The sequence below is a fragment of the Pelophylax lessonae genome (genome assembly GCF_965119305.1).
Source record: "Pelophylax lessonae genome assembly, chromosome: 2".
In the NCBI taxonomy this organism is placed as follows: Eukaryota; Metazoa; Chordata; class Amphibia; order Anura; family Ranidae; genus Pelophylax; species Pelophylax lessonae.
The window spans coordinates 421,628,821-421,648,052 of NC_138769.1; the positions used below are offsets into that span (position 1 = coordinate 421,628,821).

General features: G+C 44.3%; 1 protein-coding gene across 1 annotated transcript in view; it reads right to left on the reverse strand.

Moving 5' to 3' along the window:
* CIP2A (cellular inhibitor of PP2A) overlaps nucleotides 1-19,232 on the reverse strand; it is a 172,627-nt gene that overhangs the window by 80,163 nt on the left and 73,232 nt on the right. The window contains exons 9-10 of the mRNA XM_082247297.1: nucleotides 17,799-18,023; nucleotides 8,989-9,148 (exon numbers count right to left, since the gene is read on the reverse strand). Coding sequence (XP_082103423.1) covers nucleotides 8,989-9,148; nucleotides 17,799-18,023 — 385 coding nt within the window. The remainder of the gene's footprint in view (nucleotides 1-8,988; nucleotides 9,149-17,798; nucleotides 18,024-19,232) is intronic.

Below are 19,232 nucleotides of genomic sequence, written 5' to 3' on the forward strand. Positions count from 1 at the left end.
TCGGCCAATTTGTTTTATGCTACATGTTTGGTAAAAAAAAAAAAACGCAAAAAGCGTATTTTGATTGGTTTGCGCAAAAGTTATCGCGTTTACTAACAAAGGGAAAGATTTTCATTTTTGTTGTTTTTTTTTTAACGCGTAATGGCGGCGATCTGCGATTTTTTTTACGGTACTGCGACATTGCGGCGGACAGATCGGACCCTTGACTGACATTTTTGACACTTTTGGGGTTACCAGTGACATTACTGCAGTAATCAGTGCTATACATATGCACTGTTACTGTAAAACTACACTGGTAGTGAAGGGGTTAACTTTATTTGAGAGGGAGGGGCTGTGTGTGTCCCTAGGGGCGCGATTCTAGCTGTGATTGGCTATGGCTTGAGCTGTAGGAACAATGATCAACGGTCCTACATAGTAGAACCGTATGATCAGCGTTTCTACACAGGGGAGAATGACAGGCGGCTTGTTTACACTAGCCGCCTGACTTTCTCCCTCTCCGACGATCGCAGAGTGACCGGCGGACATCGGGTCCGCCGGTCACACGCGCGGGGGGGTGCGGGGGCGCGCGCTCGCTCCCCAGAGCCTCACAGGCTAGTGATGTTTATATACGTCACTTTGCCTGTGAGGGGCTGACTGCCGCAGTATATCTACTTGCGGCGGTCGGCAAGTGGTTAAGGACCGCTCACTGTGCTGCTACTGCGGCACAGAGGCTCCCCTGGGTCCAGCGACGTAGACCTAGTGGTGTTTAGACACAGCGGGAGTCGGGCTGGAGGAGGAGAATCGGCGATTGCCGCCTCTCTTCCCCGATTGTCGGGGAAAGTGTGAGAAGATCCGCCCGCTTGTGTAAACAAAGCAGGCGGATCTTCTCTGTGACAGACAGGGAGAGATTACAGGATTCAGCATAGCTGAACCTGCGATCTCTGTCTGTGTCACAGAACCCCCTCCCCCACATGTCAGTAAGCATGAGGCATACATTTAACCCCTTGATCACCAACAGTGTTAACCCCTTCCCTGCCAGTGCCATTATTACAGTAACGGTGCATATTTATAGCACTGATTACTGTAGTAATGTCACTGGTCCCCCCAAAAGTGTCAAAAATGTCAGTTAGGGGTCCGATCTGTCAGCCGCAAAGTCACAGTCCCGCAAAAAATTGCAGATCGCTGCCATTACTAGTGAAAAAAAAAAAAAAAACAATAAAAATGGCATAAATCTCACCCGTAGTTCGTAAACGCTATAACTTTTGCGCAAACCAATCAAAATACGCTTATTGTGATTTTTTTTTTACCAAAAGTATGTAGCAGAAAACAAAATTGGCCTAAAATGTTTAAAAATTTTGATTTTTAAATTTGTTTTTGGTAAGGTTATATATCAGAATGTGGGGGGGAAAAAAAAAAAAAAAAAAAAAAAATCGCACAGGCGATCAAATACCACCAAAAGAAAGCTCTATTTGTGGAAAAAAAAGACAAATTTAATTTGGGTACAACGTCGCACGACCGCACAATTGTCCGTTAAGGTAACGCAGTGGTGCCCAATCACAAAATATGGCCTGGTCAGGAAGGGGGTAAAATCTTCCGGTCTTAAAGTGGATAAAAATACGCTCATTGAGAATTTTTTTTGTCAAAGACATGTAGCTAAATACATTTTGGCCTAAATATATGACAAAAATTTAATATATTGGATATTTTTTAACAGTCAAAGTAGAAAATGTAAATTTTTCGCAAACTTTTCGCTCTTTTTTATTAATATCGCAAAAAAAAAAAAAAAGAAGAGCAGAGGTAAACAAATACCACCAAAAGAAAGCTGTTTGTGGGAAAAAAAGGATGTAAATTTTGCTTGGGAGCAGCATTGCACGACCACGCAATTGTCAGTTAAAGTCGCGCAGTGCCAAGTTGAAAAAAAATGGATTTTTGTAAGATCTTACCGTAAAATCCTTTTCTCTTAAGCTCATTGACAGACGTAGTCTTCTTGATTCTCAAGAGCTGGGTTATGTTGTCTCCGCAGGAGTAGGACTAGGCAGAAAGACAAAACGTTCTGGCTCCACCTTAGGGGCAGTCCCTGAGGGTATATCCTCCCTCTCTCTGCTACAGGGAATCAGTTCTGTTCTAAAGCAGTAACAGAGAATTTAACCCAACCCAACTCAATGATAGAGGGGCGGGTACTACGTCTGTCAATGAGCTTAAGAGAAAAGGATTTTACGGTAAGATCTTACAAAAATCCATTTTTCTCTATCGCTCATTGACAGACGTAGTCTTCTTGATTCTCAAGAGCTGGGACATCCAGAAGCAGTGCCACAAATGAGGGGTGGGATTGACAAAAATCAAAATCCAATCTAGAAGGCCCAACCGGTGCCAAACTAGAAGTTTTAAAGGCTCATTATAAACAAAGAATGAGACTCAAAGAAAAATTTCCAACGGAAAAAACCCTCGAGGTAGACCACTGGTCTCCTCAAATGGCGGCCTGCAAAACCTTGCGGCCAAACACGGCATCAGATGATGCCATTACATCAACTTTATAATGTTTTGTAAAGGTATGCACCGACGACCAGGTAGCCGCCTTGCACACCTGGACCACTGACGCCTGATGGCGAAAGGCCCATGACGCACTAAGCGCCCGAGTGGAGTGCGCCTTAACAGGGAACGGGGGCTCCCGACCCTTAATAGAATAAGCCTGTACCACCGTCTGTCTGATCCATCTGGAAATGGTCGCGGCAGATGCAGGCAACCCCTTTTTGGGTGCATCCGGGATCACAAAAAGTGAATCCGTCTTGCGAAACGAGTCTGTCGTTTTCAAGTATACCCTGATCGCCCGGACCACATCCAAGGAGTGTAAAGCAAACTCCCGAGGATGACTGGGCTTAGGACACAGGGAAGGTAATACAATTTCTTCATTCAGATGAAAATTCTGAAACCACTTTTGGTAGGAAGGATGGATTCGGACGAAGAACCACCTTATCTCTATGAACCACCAGATCTGGTGAACGACAAGATAATGCGGCCAGTTCTGACACCCTGCGTGCAGAAGTAATAGCCACCAAGAAGGCCACCTTCTGGGACAACGTAGGTAGAGGAATCTCCCTAATATCTTCAAAAGGGAGGTTTCTGAAGAACCGACAACACTAAATTAAGATCCCAGGGTGGTAACGGCGCGCGCACTGGCGGAGCCAGATGTCGCACCCCCTGGATGAAACTCCGCACCAAGGAATGAGTAGCCAAAGGCTTCTGAAAGAAGATAGCTAATGCTGAGACCTGACCCTTGATAGTACTCAAGGCCAGTTTCTGCTCAACCCCTTGTTGCAGAAAAGCTAATATTCGACTAACCGAATAAGACCATGGACGGAACCCCAGAGGTTCACACCATGCAATGTAGGACTTCCATGTACGATGATAAATCTTTCTGGAAGTCACTTTCCTTGCTTCAACTAGAGTAGGAATAACTGAAGCTGACAAACCTTTGTCCTTCAGCACCTGGGTCTCAATAGCCAGGCCGTTAAAGCCAGCGATCGTAAAGCAGGATGGAAGATCGGTCCCTGAGACAGTAGGTCCTCCCTGAGAGGAAGTCTCCACGGGACGTCCGCCACCAGTCTGACCACGTCGGCGTACGAAGCTCGACGAGGCCAGTCCGGAGCTACCAGAATTACTGGAATTCCTTCCTCCTCTATCCTGCGAAGAAGTCTTGGCAGTAACGCGAGAGGAGGGAAGGCATACATTAGCTGGTATTGCCCCCACGGGGCGATCAGTGCGTCTGCGGTCTCTGCTAGAGGATCGCGGGAGCGAGCCACGAATCTCTGTACTTTCCTGTTGAATCGTGATGCCAACAGATCCACATCCGGGGTGCCTTACCGTAGGCACAACTGGTGGAAAACGTCTGGATGGAGGGACCATTCCCCCTGATCCAGAGTCTGACGGCTGAGATAATCTGCCTGCCAATTCTCCACCCCCGGAATGAACACCGCAGAGATAGCTGGAACAAATCGTTCCGCCCAGCGAAGAATGCAAGCCACTTCTTTGGCCGCTCGGACACTCTTGGTGCCCCCCTGGTGATTGACATAAGCCACGGCCGTGGCATTGTCCGACTGGATCCGAACCGGGCTGCCCTGAAGCTGCTCGGTCCAGTGAATCAGACAAAGTCTGATCGCTCTCAGTTCCAATACATTTAATCGGCAACCTGGATTCTTCCAGGGACCAAAGTCCCTGGACAGATAACTGACCGAGAATACCTCCCCATCCGGATAGACTGGCATCCGTGGTCACCATCGTCCAATATATTGGCAGAAATGACTTTCCCTGGCTGAGCATCGGAGACCGAAGCCACCAGACCAGAGACTCTCTGGTCTGTTTGCTCAATCGGATCTGATTGTCCAGGGATTCCGGATTCCGATTCCATCTGAGAAGAATCTCTTGCTGAAGAATTCGGGTATGGGACTGGGCAAATGGGACTGCTTCGAAGGAAGCCACCATCAACCCCAGAACCCTCATGCAAGTCCGAAGGGAAGACCAGCTGTTGGATAGTAACAACTGGACTGCTGATTGAATCTTTCGGAGTTTCCCTACCGGAAGGAAAACTCTTGTCCTGACTGTGTCTAGAATTAGACCCAGATATTCGAGCCTCTGGGTGGGAACCAGAAATGACTTTTGCTGGTTCACCAGCCACCCGAAATCCTGTAAAGAAATCATAGTAATTTCTATGTTTTGTAGCAAGGTCTGAGGAGACTCTGCATGAAGCAGAAGATCGTCTAGGTAACCAAGAATCGATATGCCTCTTTGGCGCAGTAGTGCCAACATTGGGGCCAACACCTTCGTGAAGACCCGAGGAGCCGTGGCGAGACCGAAAGGTAACGCCACAAACTGATAGTGGTTCTCTTCTACGGAAAAGCGTAGAAACCGCTGATGTCCTGCGAAAATGGGAATGTGAAGATATGCGTCCTTGATGTCTATGGACGCTAGGACATCCCCTGGATGCAGGAAGGCTGCTACTGTGCGAATGGACTCCATTCTGAATCTTCTTATGTTGACAAAAGAATTGAGTGCCCTTAAGTCCAGAATTGGACGCACTTTGCCCTCTTTCCTGGGTATTGTAAATAGGTTTGAATAAAACCCTTGAAACCGTTCTGTCCAAGGAACGTGGACTACCACTCCTTGTTGTAGTAAATCTGTGACTGCTCTCCGCAGATCTTCTAAACGATCCGGGGATAGTCGAATATTGGAAGGGAAGAATCGCGCCGGTGGGAGAGATCGAAACTCGATCTTGTACCCTGACCTTATGACTTCGCAAACCCACTTGTCCGGGATTCTGGAAAGCCATGGATCCGGGAACCGGCGAAGACGTCCCCCCACCCCAGTTATGGGTGGGGGCGCACCTTCAGGCTTTGGACGATTTATCTTCAGGTCTGGCGGGGGCGGGCTTTTGCTTGCCCGACCAACGACCCCTGACGCCTCCTGAAGGAGCTTTGGAGGACTTAATTTTTTCACCCGCGGGACGAAAAAACCTCTTGTGAGCAGAAAAAGAAGGCCCTCGTCTTTGACGAGTTCCTTTACCTTTAAAATTTTGCGGTAAAAAGGTGCTCTTTCCACCCGTGAGATCCTTAATGATCTCATCTAAGTTGGCTCCAAATAGACGCTAAAAAGGGGATATTAGCCAATGCTTTTTTGGAACCTTGGTCGGCTAACCAACCTTTTAGCCACAGTGTACGCCTGAGAACCACTGCTGAGACTGATGCTCGCGCCAATAATGGAGTGGCGTCTAACGCCGCATCACACACAAACTGTAACCCCTGTATCATTTGTTCCAACAAATCTGATACCGCCTGAGGGACCTCTTCTAAGTCCCGGCGTAACCACTTGGTCCATTCAGTTACAGCCTGCGAAACCAGACCAATAGCTATTATAGGTCTGAAAGCGGATCCAATCAAGGAAAACATGGTGCGAGACATAGCTTCTATCTTGCGATCCACTGGATCTTTAAAAGACGGAGCGTCTTCTAGAGGAATAACCGTGGCTTTATTCAATCTAGCAATTGGTGAATCCACCACAGGTGGTTCTGTCCATTTCTTAATGAGGGTTTCCTCAAACGGATAACGCCTGTTAATGCGTTTAGAAATAGTAAAAGTGCGTTTTGGCAGACGCCATTCTTCTTCGATTGGATTGCCAAAACATTTGGGCAATGGAAAAACCTTCGCCACTTTGATGCGTTTTTTAGTCCCAAAAGGGATTTCAGTTTCAGCTATTTCCGACGGAATACCCTGTAATCTTAAGGTTTCTTGAACAGATACAATGAGTGCGTTTACCAACGCTTCCTCTCTGGCTATGGCTGATGCCGAAACATCCTCCTCACTGTCTGAAGAGACAGTACCCGAGACACCAATCCCAGATGAAGTACCTGCAACTGCAGAAATAGGCTCAGAGTCTGAATCCGAGGTTTCAGATAAGAGGTTAGGCGGGGGTCGCTTTCTTGCGCCCTGTCCCTGACAAGCCACTTCCACCCGGGACACAAAAGTTTCCATAATAGCTGACAATGATTCAATCGTCAGTGGGGTGCTGGAGGATCCTGCAGACCCCTCGAGGGGATCCGGAGGAGATACATGAGTGGCAGGGTCCATGTTAATTCAGGACACCTTTGCCAGAAAAACAAAAAAACTTTTTTTTTTTTTTATGTGTCTCCCCCTAGCGCAATAGCGCCCCTCAGAGTACCTGCTTCTCGATCCCCACAGAGAGAGAGAGGGACCCCCAAGGCTCACCAACCGATGCAGTGAAGTTTCCAACCAACTGCAGTCAGCGTCTGTCTTTTACAGACTGGAAGGAGCTGTTTGCTTTTCCCAGGTAGAAGGACGTGGCTCCGCCCCCTGTGTACGCCTTCCGGCGTTCCCAGCTCTCCACGAGGTAGCTGGGCTCATGAAACATGGCCGCCCCCATACAAGAGACATAAGACTCCAAAAACATGGCGGCCGGCGTGACCTGAGGACATACATGCACTTGGTCTACGGCAAAATGGCGGCGGACCGCCGAAATCGTTTTCCCAGCACATCCACCTGCATCTCTGCTAAGTGGCGATATATGGATCTACAGGAGATACACTACAACTAAGGTAGGATTATACCTCCTATGTCTGCTGTAATGTTACAGTCTGCTGGGTAGAGTGTTAGCTCTCAAACCAAGTCCACTTCCCACAAACACATACTGTATTTACAAGGGGGACTTCTTTGTGTCAGATATATACTGACCATGTATGGAGGGGCCCATAATACATACTGCCTCATAACGAGGAAAGAAAAAAGGGAACGTTTACTCACCATACCAAACCGACAGGCACCCTCTCTTCACAATACCCTCTCCACCGGGGTGGGGGGTTGTGGACCACTCCGGACGCCTCGACTCTCTGGTTCCTGGCGTCCAAGCAAGACTTAACTCGCAAGGTCAGTCCCTCCACTGGGACTCCGTCGCGGCCGACCCAGCGCGGAGCTCTGGTCTGCACGCGCTCGTAGGCAGAAACCGGGGTGACCACTGGATCTCAACATCCAGCCCGTCGCCCGGCCCCGCATACTTACTTGAATGTGTCGCGGCCGACCAAGCGCAATGCAATGGTCTGCGCGCGCTCGTAGGCCGGCTGGGGTGACCACAAGTGTCGCCCAGTCCGGCGTTTTTGCTTGAAGATCTCACAGGAAAAAAACACTGGAGAAAAACTACCTAAAAAATGTTTTTTCTAAAGAAAAAAATCTTGCCAGGACCAAAAGATCCCAGCAAGGAACTTAGGTCCTTACCTCTGACTAGACAGAAAAAAACTGATTCCCTGTAGCAGAGAGAGGGAGGATATACCCTCAGGGACTGCCCCTAAGGTGGAGCCAAAACGTTTTGTCTTTCTGCCTAGTCCTACTCCTGCGGAGACAACATAACCCAGCTCTTGAGAATCAAGAAGACTACGTCTGTCAATGAGCGATAGAGAAAGTGGCCTGGTCATTGAGCAGCAAAATCTTCCGCGGCTAAAGTGGTTAAAGTGTTTGCCTGGAGTTTGGCTTTAAATATATAGTATTCCTAATTGTGTGCTCCACCATGCAGATCGACTTACACATATACAAATTAGAAAAAGGTTTTAATTTAGACATATCATAATACTGCCCTGGATTAGCTGGTACATCAAGGTATATTAGATTTACTAATATTAGTAAATTGTAACCTAGTATATGTACACGAGTTAAACCAGTAAAGACCATCAAATATGTGCCAACTAATTGCATAGGTCATTTTAGCCTATTTATTTTTTTTAAATGATTCATCACACGAAGATGTTATTTGGTTAAGTGTGCCATTATTAGAGAGGGCAAAGTGGAACCCTATCACAGAGCAGGAGGTAAGGGGGCAGAGGATGAAGAACTACATAAGATAAAATTCAAGCTGATCATACAGGCGGTAAAAAAGGCATCAACTGCTAAAAAACTAGGGGAAATCAGAAATTCAGAGAGTAGATAATCATGGATAGTGTGGGAGAGAGGCGGGGTAGTGTCAGCTGACTATTACAGGGGGAAAGTAAAAGGTGGCAGAAAGAATATGATCGAGCAGGAAAATGCAGAAAGTGTGGGGTGAATGAGGTAGCCCACAAGCCATCTGCACATGGGGGTGGGGGCAGAGAAATATGCAAAGCAAAAACTGAGTGTTGAGGGATGTATAGGAGAGTGACAAGTCACTGTTCTATTAGGACAGGTTGCAGAAGAGAAACTGGTCAAACTGCAGGGAGTGCAGAGAAAGGCATCAGAAAAGGTCCTAACCATAGACTAGGTGGAGGAAATACGTTATGTACAAATGGCAATGTTTTTTAATTCATTCTGTGGAAAGAACAGTAGTTCACATTCTTTCAATTCATGCAACTGTGGTAAGGCGCTCTGCACTAGTCATGATGTGAAAGCCTCACCAGTACATATTAGGAATAATGTGGATGTTTTGCTCCATTATCTTTATAAAAAATAAAATGCATTTAAAATAACTGTATTAAAAGGATATTGATTAAAACATCTATTGCTTTCCCCGTTCTTTCACATTTCTTCTTAATCAATATTTCATCCAAAGTTTGATCAGGAACAAGAAGCTGATCAAGAATGACAGGAAGCAGAAGGTCTAAAAAGCGCTCAGCCAGGTGACTGGCACCTTTCTCAATGGCATCCTAAAAGAAAAAGATATTACGGTTAAATCCTTTCAGGGTCAATGGTAAATTCACTCTTGGTACATGAAATTATCTACCCTGCTCACAACTTAAAGAAGCAGTATCATTACAAATATTTGAACGCAACAGAAGATCCAGCGCACACCACACTTGGTCCAATTCGAACCTGTGCTTTCCTTGCTGAGCAGAGTGGAAATTAAATTCTCACTGGCCGTGTCAAAAAAGAGTGAACATGCAGTGCTTGGACTTGAAGTTCCATACAGCTCTACAACTCATGTAGCCGCTTTAGAAAGCAGATTACCTTCCCAGTTGAAATGGCCATATTTTATGTTTCAGCCGGTGATGTGAAGCTACAGTCACCACAGACAGTGATAAAATAGTTCCAAATGACAGCATGAATCTAAACAGGACTACGTGCTACATGCACTGGGTACCCTGAGGGATTAAACAATGTTTTCAAGCTGTAGTGACAATTCCTATTTAAAGTGTACGAAAAAAAGAAAAAAAAAAAAAAAAGACATTTTTGTTTTTGATAGTTTTATTCTATTCGCTGTGTCCCACTGGAGAGATTTACCTCAACTTTCTGTCCTGAAGACAAAACTGGAAGTGGGAAGAAATCTCCCCAAAGTGAGAGGAATTTCCATTGTAGACAGTTCTTGTTGAAACATTTGTCCCCCATTTGATCGCTTACTCTCACCTCTTGATGTGGTTAAAACTCCTAAATGTTACTTTTCTCTCACTTCTGTCATGGGAACAATAGTCACATTAGGAATAGCAGACAATGAAAATGTTTTACAAGTGGTATACCCAAGTTCCATATATACAGTTAGGTCCATAAATATTGGGACATCTACACAATTTGAATCTTTTTGGCTCTATTCACCACCACAATGGATTTGAAATGAAACAAACACAATGTGCTTTAACTGCAGACTTTCAGCTTTAATTAGAGGGTATTTACATCGAAATCAGGTGAATGGTGTAGGAATTACAACAGTTTGTATATGCGCCTCCAACTTTTTAAGGGACCAAAAGTAATGGGACAGATTAACAATCATAAAATCAAACTTTACCTTTTTAATACTTGGTTGCAAATCCTTTGCAGTCAATTATAGCCTGAATTCTGGAACACAGACATTACCAGACGCTGGGTTTCATCCCTGGTGATGCTCTGCCAAGCCTCTACTGCAACTGTCTTCAATTCCTGCTTGTTCTTGGGGCATTTTCCCTTCAGTTTTGTCTTCAGCAAGTGAAATACATGCTCAATCGGATTCAGGTCAGGTGATTGACTTGGCCATTGCATAACATTCCACTTCTTTCCCTTAAAAAACTCTTTGGTTGCTTTTGCAGCATGCTTCGGGTCATTGTCCATCTGCACTGTGAAGCAGCGTCCAATGAGTTCTGAAGCATTTGGCTGAATATGAGCAGATAATATTGCCTGAAACACTTCAGAATTAATCCTGCTGCTTTTGTCAGCAGTCACATCATCAATAAATACAAGAGAACCAGTTCCATTGGCAGCCATACATGCCCACGCCATGACACTACCACCACCATGCTTTGCTGATGAGGTGGTATTCTTTGGATCATGAGCAGTTCCTTTCCTTCTCCATATTCTTCTCTTCCCATCACTCTGGTACAAGTTGATCTTGGTCTCATCTGTCCATAGGATATTGTTCCAGAACTGTGAAGGCTTTTTTAGATGTTCTTTGGCAAACTCTAATCTGGCCTTCCTTTTTTTGAGGCTTACCAATGGTTTACATATTGTGGTGAACCCTCTGTATTCACTCTGGTGAAGTCTTCTCTTGATTGTTGACTTTGAAACACATACACCTACCTCCTGGAGATTGTTCTTGATCTGGCCAACTGTTGTGAAAGGGGTTTTCTTCACCAGGGAAAGAGTTATTTGGTCATCCACCACAGTTGTTTTCCGTGGTTTTCCGGGTCTTTTGGTGTTGCTGAGCTCACCAGTGCGTTCTTTCTTTTTAAGGATGTTCCAAACGGTTTATTTGGCCACACCTTATGTTTTTGCTATCTCTCCGATGGGTTTATTTTGTTTTTTTCAGCCTAATGATGGCTTGCTTCACTGATAGTGACAGCTCTTTGGATCTCATATTTAGAGTTGGCAGCAACATATTCCAAATGCAAATAGCACACTTGAAATGAACTCTGGACCTTTTATCTGCTCCTTGTAAATGGGATAATGAGGGAATAACACACACCTGGCCATGGAACAGCTGAACAGCCAATTGTCCCATTACTTTTGGTCCCTTAAAAAGTGGAAGGCACATATACAAACTGTTGTAATTCCTACACTGTTCACCTGATTTGGATGTAAATAGCCTCAAATTAAGGCTGAAAGTCTGCAGTTAAAGCACATCTTGTTTGTTTCATTTCGAATCCATTATGGTGGTGTATAGAGCCAAAAAATTTAGAATTGTGTCGATGTCCCAATATTTATGGACCTGTCTGTATAGTGCACACCACAAACTGTTTTTGAGTGATAGCCATTGGGAATGTTGCATCCAATAATTGAATCAAAGGAGAACTATAGCACACCCCTCTCCCACTGTGTACCATTTCTTTTTGTTGGCGTTCCCTTTCTAGGCTTTGAAATTCACTGTTTGTTCTCTATATCCTGCAGTGCAATGGTTTCACCGAGAGCATGTACTAAATTGATAAATCAAGAGTCAGTCCAGAACATTTACCAATTCTAATATATGAATGTTAAAGAATGTTAATTTAAATATATATTGTATGGTCACTAATATAATGGATTTCTATATTTCTATATCTAGATACACGAAACGGGTATAGACTAAGTAAGATCTGAAGACAGAATTTAATAAAATACCAGTTGATGAAATACTTCTCTTATAATTAAAGTGGTTTTTAAGCCACTTAGCTTTCTTTCTACAATCCCCTCTGTTATAGTATATAATGTTAAAAAAGAGAAAACCATGCTTCCAATTATGATAAAGCAGCCAGCATAAATCAAATGATAACAATAATGAACAATACAAGTGCAGCGCTGATATGAAATAAAACAAGACTATATAAAAAGTCCACGATATGTGATCAGTCCACAGTATTAACACCTTGGTGTGCGAAGATGGAACAACAGTGTGCAATCAAAGACAGCCTACGCCTCCACCACATACAGCGATAAGCCTCTTACCAGATCCAATTGATCACTGCTCTCACAGTGATCCAAGTTGTCTTAGAATCCCAGAACAGGTCCTACTGGGGGACACTTTAGTTGATCTTGATTCTCCAGGAGACAGTAAATACTAGTCCCTGTGGGCTCCCATAGGATAAGTGGTACCAAAAGGAAAAATAGAAGAGGACCAATGGTGCAGTATTTTCAAAAAACTGGATATTTTAATATAAACAATTTGCACTTACCACACATAAAATACAAAGTGCAGACAGCAGAACATGATACAATTGAAACCGCTATACAGCGGCAGGCTTGTGACGTCTGATGCGGGCAGACTCCACCTACATGTTTCGCTTTAAAAACATGTTACCTCAATCTTTCCTGCAAGAGAACACTGCCGATCACAGGGGAACCAGGTTCAAAAGAAGGCTTACGAAGTGCCAAGAAAACCAAATTGAGAATTTAAAGGAAAGCGAACATGGGTCTTGATCAAGGAATGGGATGCCAGTAGTTTCTGGAACAAGACCAAAAGGGCTAAGACCTGACCATTAATGGTGCTGAAGTCCAAAGCTGGCCCAGACTCCATCTATAAAAAGGCAAGAATTTATCCCATGGAGAATTTCATTGAGTGAAAACCTCTCGCCTCACACCAAGCAAATGATGCCGTCCATGTGCCATGATGGGACTTCCTAGCTTTCAGCTGTGTGGGAATAACCAATGCAGAGATGGCGCCATCTCTCAAAATCTGGGCTTTGATAACCATGCAGTTAAAGTGGAAGCTCCGCTTATCTTCCTCCTCTCCCTCTCTGGTGCCACCTTAATGAGGTACCCATTCCCACTTTCAGGTGATGTCACCCGGAAGTTCTGGCCCCCTCCTCCTTCCCCTGCTGCCAGGCCATTCACAGAGAGCAGCGTGCTTCGGGCATGAGCATTGGGGAACTGGCTGTGAAGCCACAAGGCTTCACTGTTGGTTTCCCTTACAAGAAAGGCGGCCAATTGAAAATTCGGCTAGTTTAAGACACCGCTGGATATGTGGACAGGTAAGTGTCCTAATATAATAAATTAGCAGATACAGTATATGAAGCTGCTGACTTAATTTTTTTCTGAAGGAGCCTGGACCTCCTCTAAGTCAGCAAGCGTGAAAGTTAATTGGCCTTAAGCAAGAGGCGAGTCTTACCAGACAGTCTTAGATTTCTTTGGTTGGGGAAGTGGAATATTCTTGCCACCTGTGACATCCTTTAGGAGGACATCCATGGCAGTCCCAAAAAAGGTGTTGTCCAGAAAAGATCTTGCAGATTAAGCCCTTTTTAGAGGCAAGCTTGGCAGGCCCACACTTAAGCCAGAGTAGATAGACCTCCAGTAATTCCACCCAAAGTTACAGACATGAGTCCCAAAGGCTCTACTACAATAGATCAACTGCTATAGTAGTTAGTTCCCTTTTTAATCACCTTTGGTCAGTCAGGGTTTGATAGATCAAGGTCAAGGCAGACAGGTTGCAATGCCAGATCTGCCAGGGAGAACATAGCTGTAGAAAGTGCCTTCAGTAGTTTGTTTGTGGGGTCCTTAAAAACAGATGCATCCTCCACTGGGATAGTAGACACTTTAAAGACAGAATACCGCTGGATCCACAGAGGGGGCTGACCAATTTTTTTTATGTCCTTTTAAAATCAGTCTGTATCTGCAGTAAAGCATGCTTGTTATACTCACTGTGGGACCTAAAGGCTTAATCTTGTGTATTGTGTAAGAAAAAAAAAACCTGATCTTTCTTCTCTGGCCTTCCCCTTCTTCCACAGTCCCCAAACCATCTGCTGATAGAACAGAGCCTTGGGGGGCAAGCTGCACCTGCTCAGTTAGGTGTATATTGCTAAAGCTTTCTTTTTTTTTCCTGGGGAGAGTGCATGTGATCAGCACTGTCCAGACAGAGGGTCAGGGGTCCTGCAGCCTCATAGGACAGTTGGAGTAAAATGAAAACTCCTCCTACAAGCTTTAACCAGACACTAAGTCACAAAAGTGCTATATACTGCTGATGAGAAAAGGTATTTAGCAGTTTATATTTACTAAAAGAATTGCATTTCAATGTTCTGTGTACTGTGGGCGACCAGATACTGTGGGGTTAAATAGTATTTGATCCCATGCTGATCAAAAAAAAAAAAAATGCATTTTAAAAAAGTTATAAATTGATTTACATTTAAATGAGTGAGATAAGTATTTTATCCACTATCAATCAGCAAGATTTCTGGCTTTTAGGTGTCTTCTATACAGGTAACGAGCTGAGATTAAAATCACTCTTAAAAGGTTGTTACCTGTATAAGAGACACCTGTCCACAGAAGTAATCAGATTCCAATCTCTCCACCATGGCCAATACCCAAGAGCTGTCCAAGGATGTCAGGGACAAGACTGTAGACTTACACAAGGCTGGAATGGGCTACAAGACCATCGCCAAGCAGCTTGGTGAGAGGGGGACAACAGTTGGTGCGATTATTTGCAAATGGAGGAAACACAAAATAATGGTCAATCTCCCTCGGTCTGGGGCTCCATGGAAGATCTCACCTAGTGGAGTTTCAATGATCATGAGAAATGTGAGGAATCAGCCTAGAACTACACGGGAGACTTGTCAATGATCTCAAGGCAGCTGAGACCATAATCACCAAGAAAACAATTGGAAACACACTACACCGTGAAGGACTGAAATCCTGCAGTGCTGGCAAGGTCCCCCTGCTCAAGAAAGCAAATGTACAGTCTAAAGTTTGCTAATGACCATCTGAACAATTCAGACGGGAACTGAGTTAAAGTTGTGGTCAGATGAGACCAAAATCTAGCTATTTGGCATCAACTCAAGTCGTCTGTTTGGAAGGGGGGGGGGGGGGGAATGCTACCCATTACCCAAAGAACACCATCCCCACTGTCAAACAATGAGGTGGAAACATTCTTTAGTGGGTGTTTTTCTAAGGAGACAGGACAACTTCACTGAATCAAAGGGACAATGGAGGGGGCCATGTACCATCAAATCTTGGGTGAGAACCTCCTTCTCTCAGCCAGGGTATTGAAAATGGCTCGTGGGTGGGAATTCAAGCATGGCAATGATCCAAAAACACAGCCAAGGCAACAAAAGAGTGGCTCAAGAAGCAGCACATTAAGGTCCTGGTGTGGCCTAGCCAGTCTCCAGACCTTAATCCCATAGAAAATATGTGGAGGCAGCTGAAGGTTCGAGTTATCAAATGTCAGCCTCAAAACCTTAATGACTTGGAGAGGATCTGCAAAGAGGAGTGGGGCAAAATCCCTCCTGAGATGTGTGCAAACCTGGTGGACAACTACAAGAAACATCTGACCTCCGATTGCCAACAAGGGTTTTGCCACCATGTAAGCTGTCATGTTTTGCGAAGGGGTCAAACACTTATTTCACTAATTAAAATGCAAATCAATTTATAACCTTTTTGAAATGCGTTTCTGTATTTTTTTTTGTTGTTCTTCTGTCTTCCACTGTTAAAATAAACCTACCGTTAAAATTATAGACTGATCATTTGTCAGTGGGGAAAATGTACAAAACCAGCAGGGGATCAAATCCTTTTTCCCTCACTGTATATGGAATGCAGGTTTGCCTGTCAAGGACTAGAGATCAGCATCAAATATCAGTGGTTGACAGCCTGGAGGCAGCTAAAACAAAGGTAGATCTCAATCTGCAGGGGAAGGCACAGGAACACACTTTTAGCCTCTACAGTCAGGGACCGCACACATCTGTGCTATTAGGCCAATAAAATCCTGCAGGACTGCAGTAAAATCCACCCTCAATGGAGCAGAGGCAGTGGCAAGGTCTAACAGAGCTAGGAAGACTCTAAAGATGGCACAGAATAGAGGGCAAAATCCAGGCTGCCTGTGTCAGTCACATCAGCAGGGACACTTCCGATAGAAGTGGAATCATTATTGGAGCTAGAGAAACCTGATACAGTGGGACTTGACCCCCATGTTCATAATCAGACATGCTTCATTGCAAAGTGGAATGTTAGAGTAGCTCAAAGTACGAGGCCAAGCCCCAGGTAGGTATATGGTTAGGAGGCTGAAGTAGACCAAGTCATTGTAGTCAGGCAATAGAAATGAACCAAGGATCGTACAAGCAAGAGAACTGAAAAGCAGGGAAAGTGTGCCGAATGGTGACTCAACACTCCACCCAGTGGATGATGATATAGTTCAGTCCCTCATTGTTAACCCCTTCTGTGGTGAAAAGGACAGCCTACTCACAAAAGGAGCCTAGAGAGACAGGGCAAGTGCTTGGGCAATGCCACAGTTCTCGACCTGGAAAGTGCTCCATGGTTAACCTTTACTAGTACACAATGCCTAGAAAGAGCCACAAGAACAACCCTGTGGTCCAAGCTAGCCCCTCAATTTTCAGTTCAGCAGGATCCAGTTATGACATTCCAAGTGAAGCTGAGAAAGGGCCGATCTGAATAATTGCCATGTAGAGACCCGCTCAAGCAACGAAATGTTGATTAAAAGTAAAAGCTACCAAAAAAAAAAAAAAATAGATTTTTTTTCAACAGAGCTGGAAAAGACATTCATCCTCCTAGGACACTAGCAAAAAGACATGCTGGTAATAGTAAGTTATCCTGGGCTGGCCTACAATTTGCTTGCCAGTGTCCAATCATCCTGTAGGCAGCAGTATAACCTAACAATATACCAAACTATTTACTTTGAATGCAACAAAACACTAGTTAAAAACCAACATACTGCAAAAACATATTTTGGTATTGTCCAGTGGTCAAAGACATTTGAACAGAAATCTTACGTTGTATCACAGAGGTTTCCTCACTGCCTTTACCCATGACTGTGTTGATCTGTCTTCTGAGTCTGGTGGAGAGCCTGGCACCTACTAGTGCTTAACATACCCTGCTCCGTCTCCTATTCTATGCTCGAAAAGCACTGGAAGAAGACAGTGGAGCCTTCTTTAGCATACTGGAAAGGGCTGGTGAATAAAATGATCGTATTATATAAAGCTACTTACAGGAGCAGAGGTCCCAAAAAATTTGATAAAGTCTGGCAAGAAAGTCCCTCCACCACAGCTTAGAGGCAGAGTCTCATTGCTCCGCTTATTGTTTTTAATGCTTAGTCTGTTACTGTATGTAGTTACGGGCCTGTATTGACATGGTGAGACCTCTCATGACCTGGTCGAGATCCCTGGATTTGCTCCCAGACTAGCCATAGGATCTGAGATGTAATCAGGTTCATTTGTATATGGATTTTTGGGTTTCTGTCATGTATTTTGGGGAATTTTGTGCTATACGTCAATCTCCTTAAACCCCTTGGTGGTTGCTAGCATACTGCAGGGTGGAGTTCCTCACATGTTTGGGTTGCCTGGAATTAAGGGGGGAGGGGAGGGGTTACTGCAAGTGCCTTTTTTGTTTCTCTGGCCCTACAAAGCTAGATGCCTTTGTATCTTGTTGTTTTCTATGCAAAATCAATAAACAAACTATAAAAAAAAAAAAAACACCACATACTGCAAACACTTCCTTGAAGAGCTCCAAAGCCAATGCTGCACAGCTCTGAGGAGCATCCAGTGGATGGCTTGACCAATGAACCATAGCTACAGCAGGCTCTGTAGATTTTGTACGTGGTCCCAGTCTCCCACTGCCTCCACTTGGAGCAGGCGGCTCTAAAATAGCTTGTCGCAGAAGGTGCCTTAGGTTTCTCACAGAGCAGAAAGCCAGCAGCAATTCCAAGACCTGAAAAAGGACTGTTATTAAGGGCAGTATAAAATATAAATTTTACCTTTTATAATACAGAATTACAAAACAGTTTGTGAATAGAATTTTCCTTGTGCTAAAACACCAATCCTGACATTATTAAAAACAAACATATCTCTGCTAGGAAGTGAGGGCTGAAAAAAAAAAAAAAAAAAAAAATGGGATTTTTGAATTACCGTAAAAAGAATTTCTCTGATGTTAGAGGGACAGCTCCTGATCTTCTTAACCATTGGTATTTACTGCCCCTACAGGAGTAGGACACTAGGCAGAAAAAAAAAAAGTCTGACTACGCCTATGGGTTGTCCCAGGGGGGTATACTCCCTCTCTCTGCTATAGGTACTTAGCTTTCTTACAAGCACGGTTAGAAGAATTACAACTCCACAGAGGGGGTGGGTGCTGTGTCAGTCAATGAATATTAGAGAAATGGATTTCACAGTAAGCCAAAAATCCAATTTTCCCTTATGTTCATTGGCGGACACAGCTCCTGATCTTCTATACTACTGGGACGTCCCAAAGCAGTGTTAAACATAAGCGGTGGAAACAGTGAAAAAAATTCCCCAAGGCTAACTATAGCCAACCAGGTAAACAGGAGCTCACCTGAATAAAATAATACACCCGCAAAGAGGACCAGATCCTGTAAACAGAAGCTTTCAAAACCTTGCGGCCAAAGGTTCTCTGGAACTGGAGAAAGTCCAGAGGAGGGCAACAAAAATAATTAGGGGAATGGAGGACATCAGCTATGAGGAAAGACTACAAGCACTGAACCTATTCTCTCTGGAGAAGAGACGATTGAGGGGGGATATGATATCAATGTACAAATACTGTACTGGCGACCCTAGCATAAGGAACAAACTATTCAGAGAAAGGGAATACAATAAGACACGTGGCCACTCACTAAAACTTGAGGAAAGGCGGTTTAACCTTAAAGTGCGTAAGGGGTTCTTCACTGTAAGAGCGGTAAGGATGTGGAATTCTCTTCCACAAGCAGTCGTATCAGCGGGGAGCATAGATAGTTTCAAAAAACTATTAGATGTACACCTTAAAGACCACAACATACAGGGGTACACAATGTACGGTTAAAAGCAAACACACACGCATCATGGGTTGAACTGGATGGACTTGTGTCTTTTTTCAACCTCACTAACTATGTAACTATATGTAACTATGTAACTAAAGGAAGCATCCGTA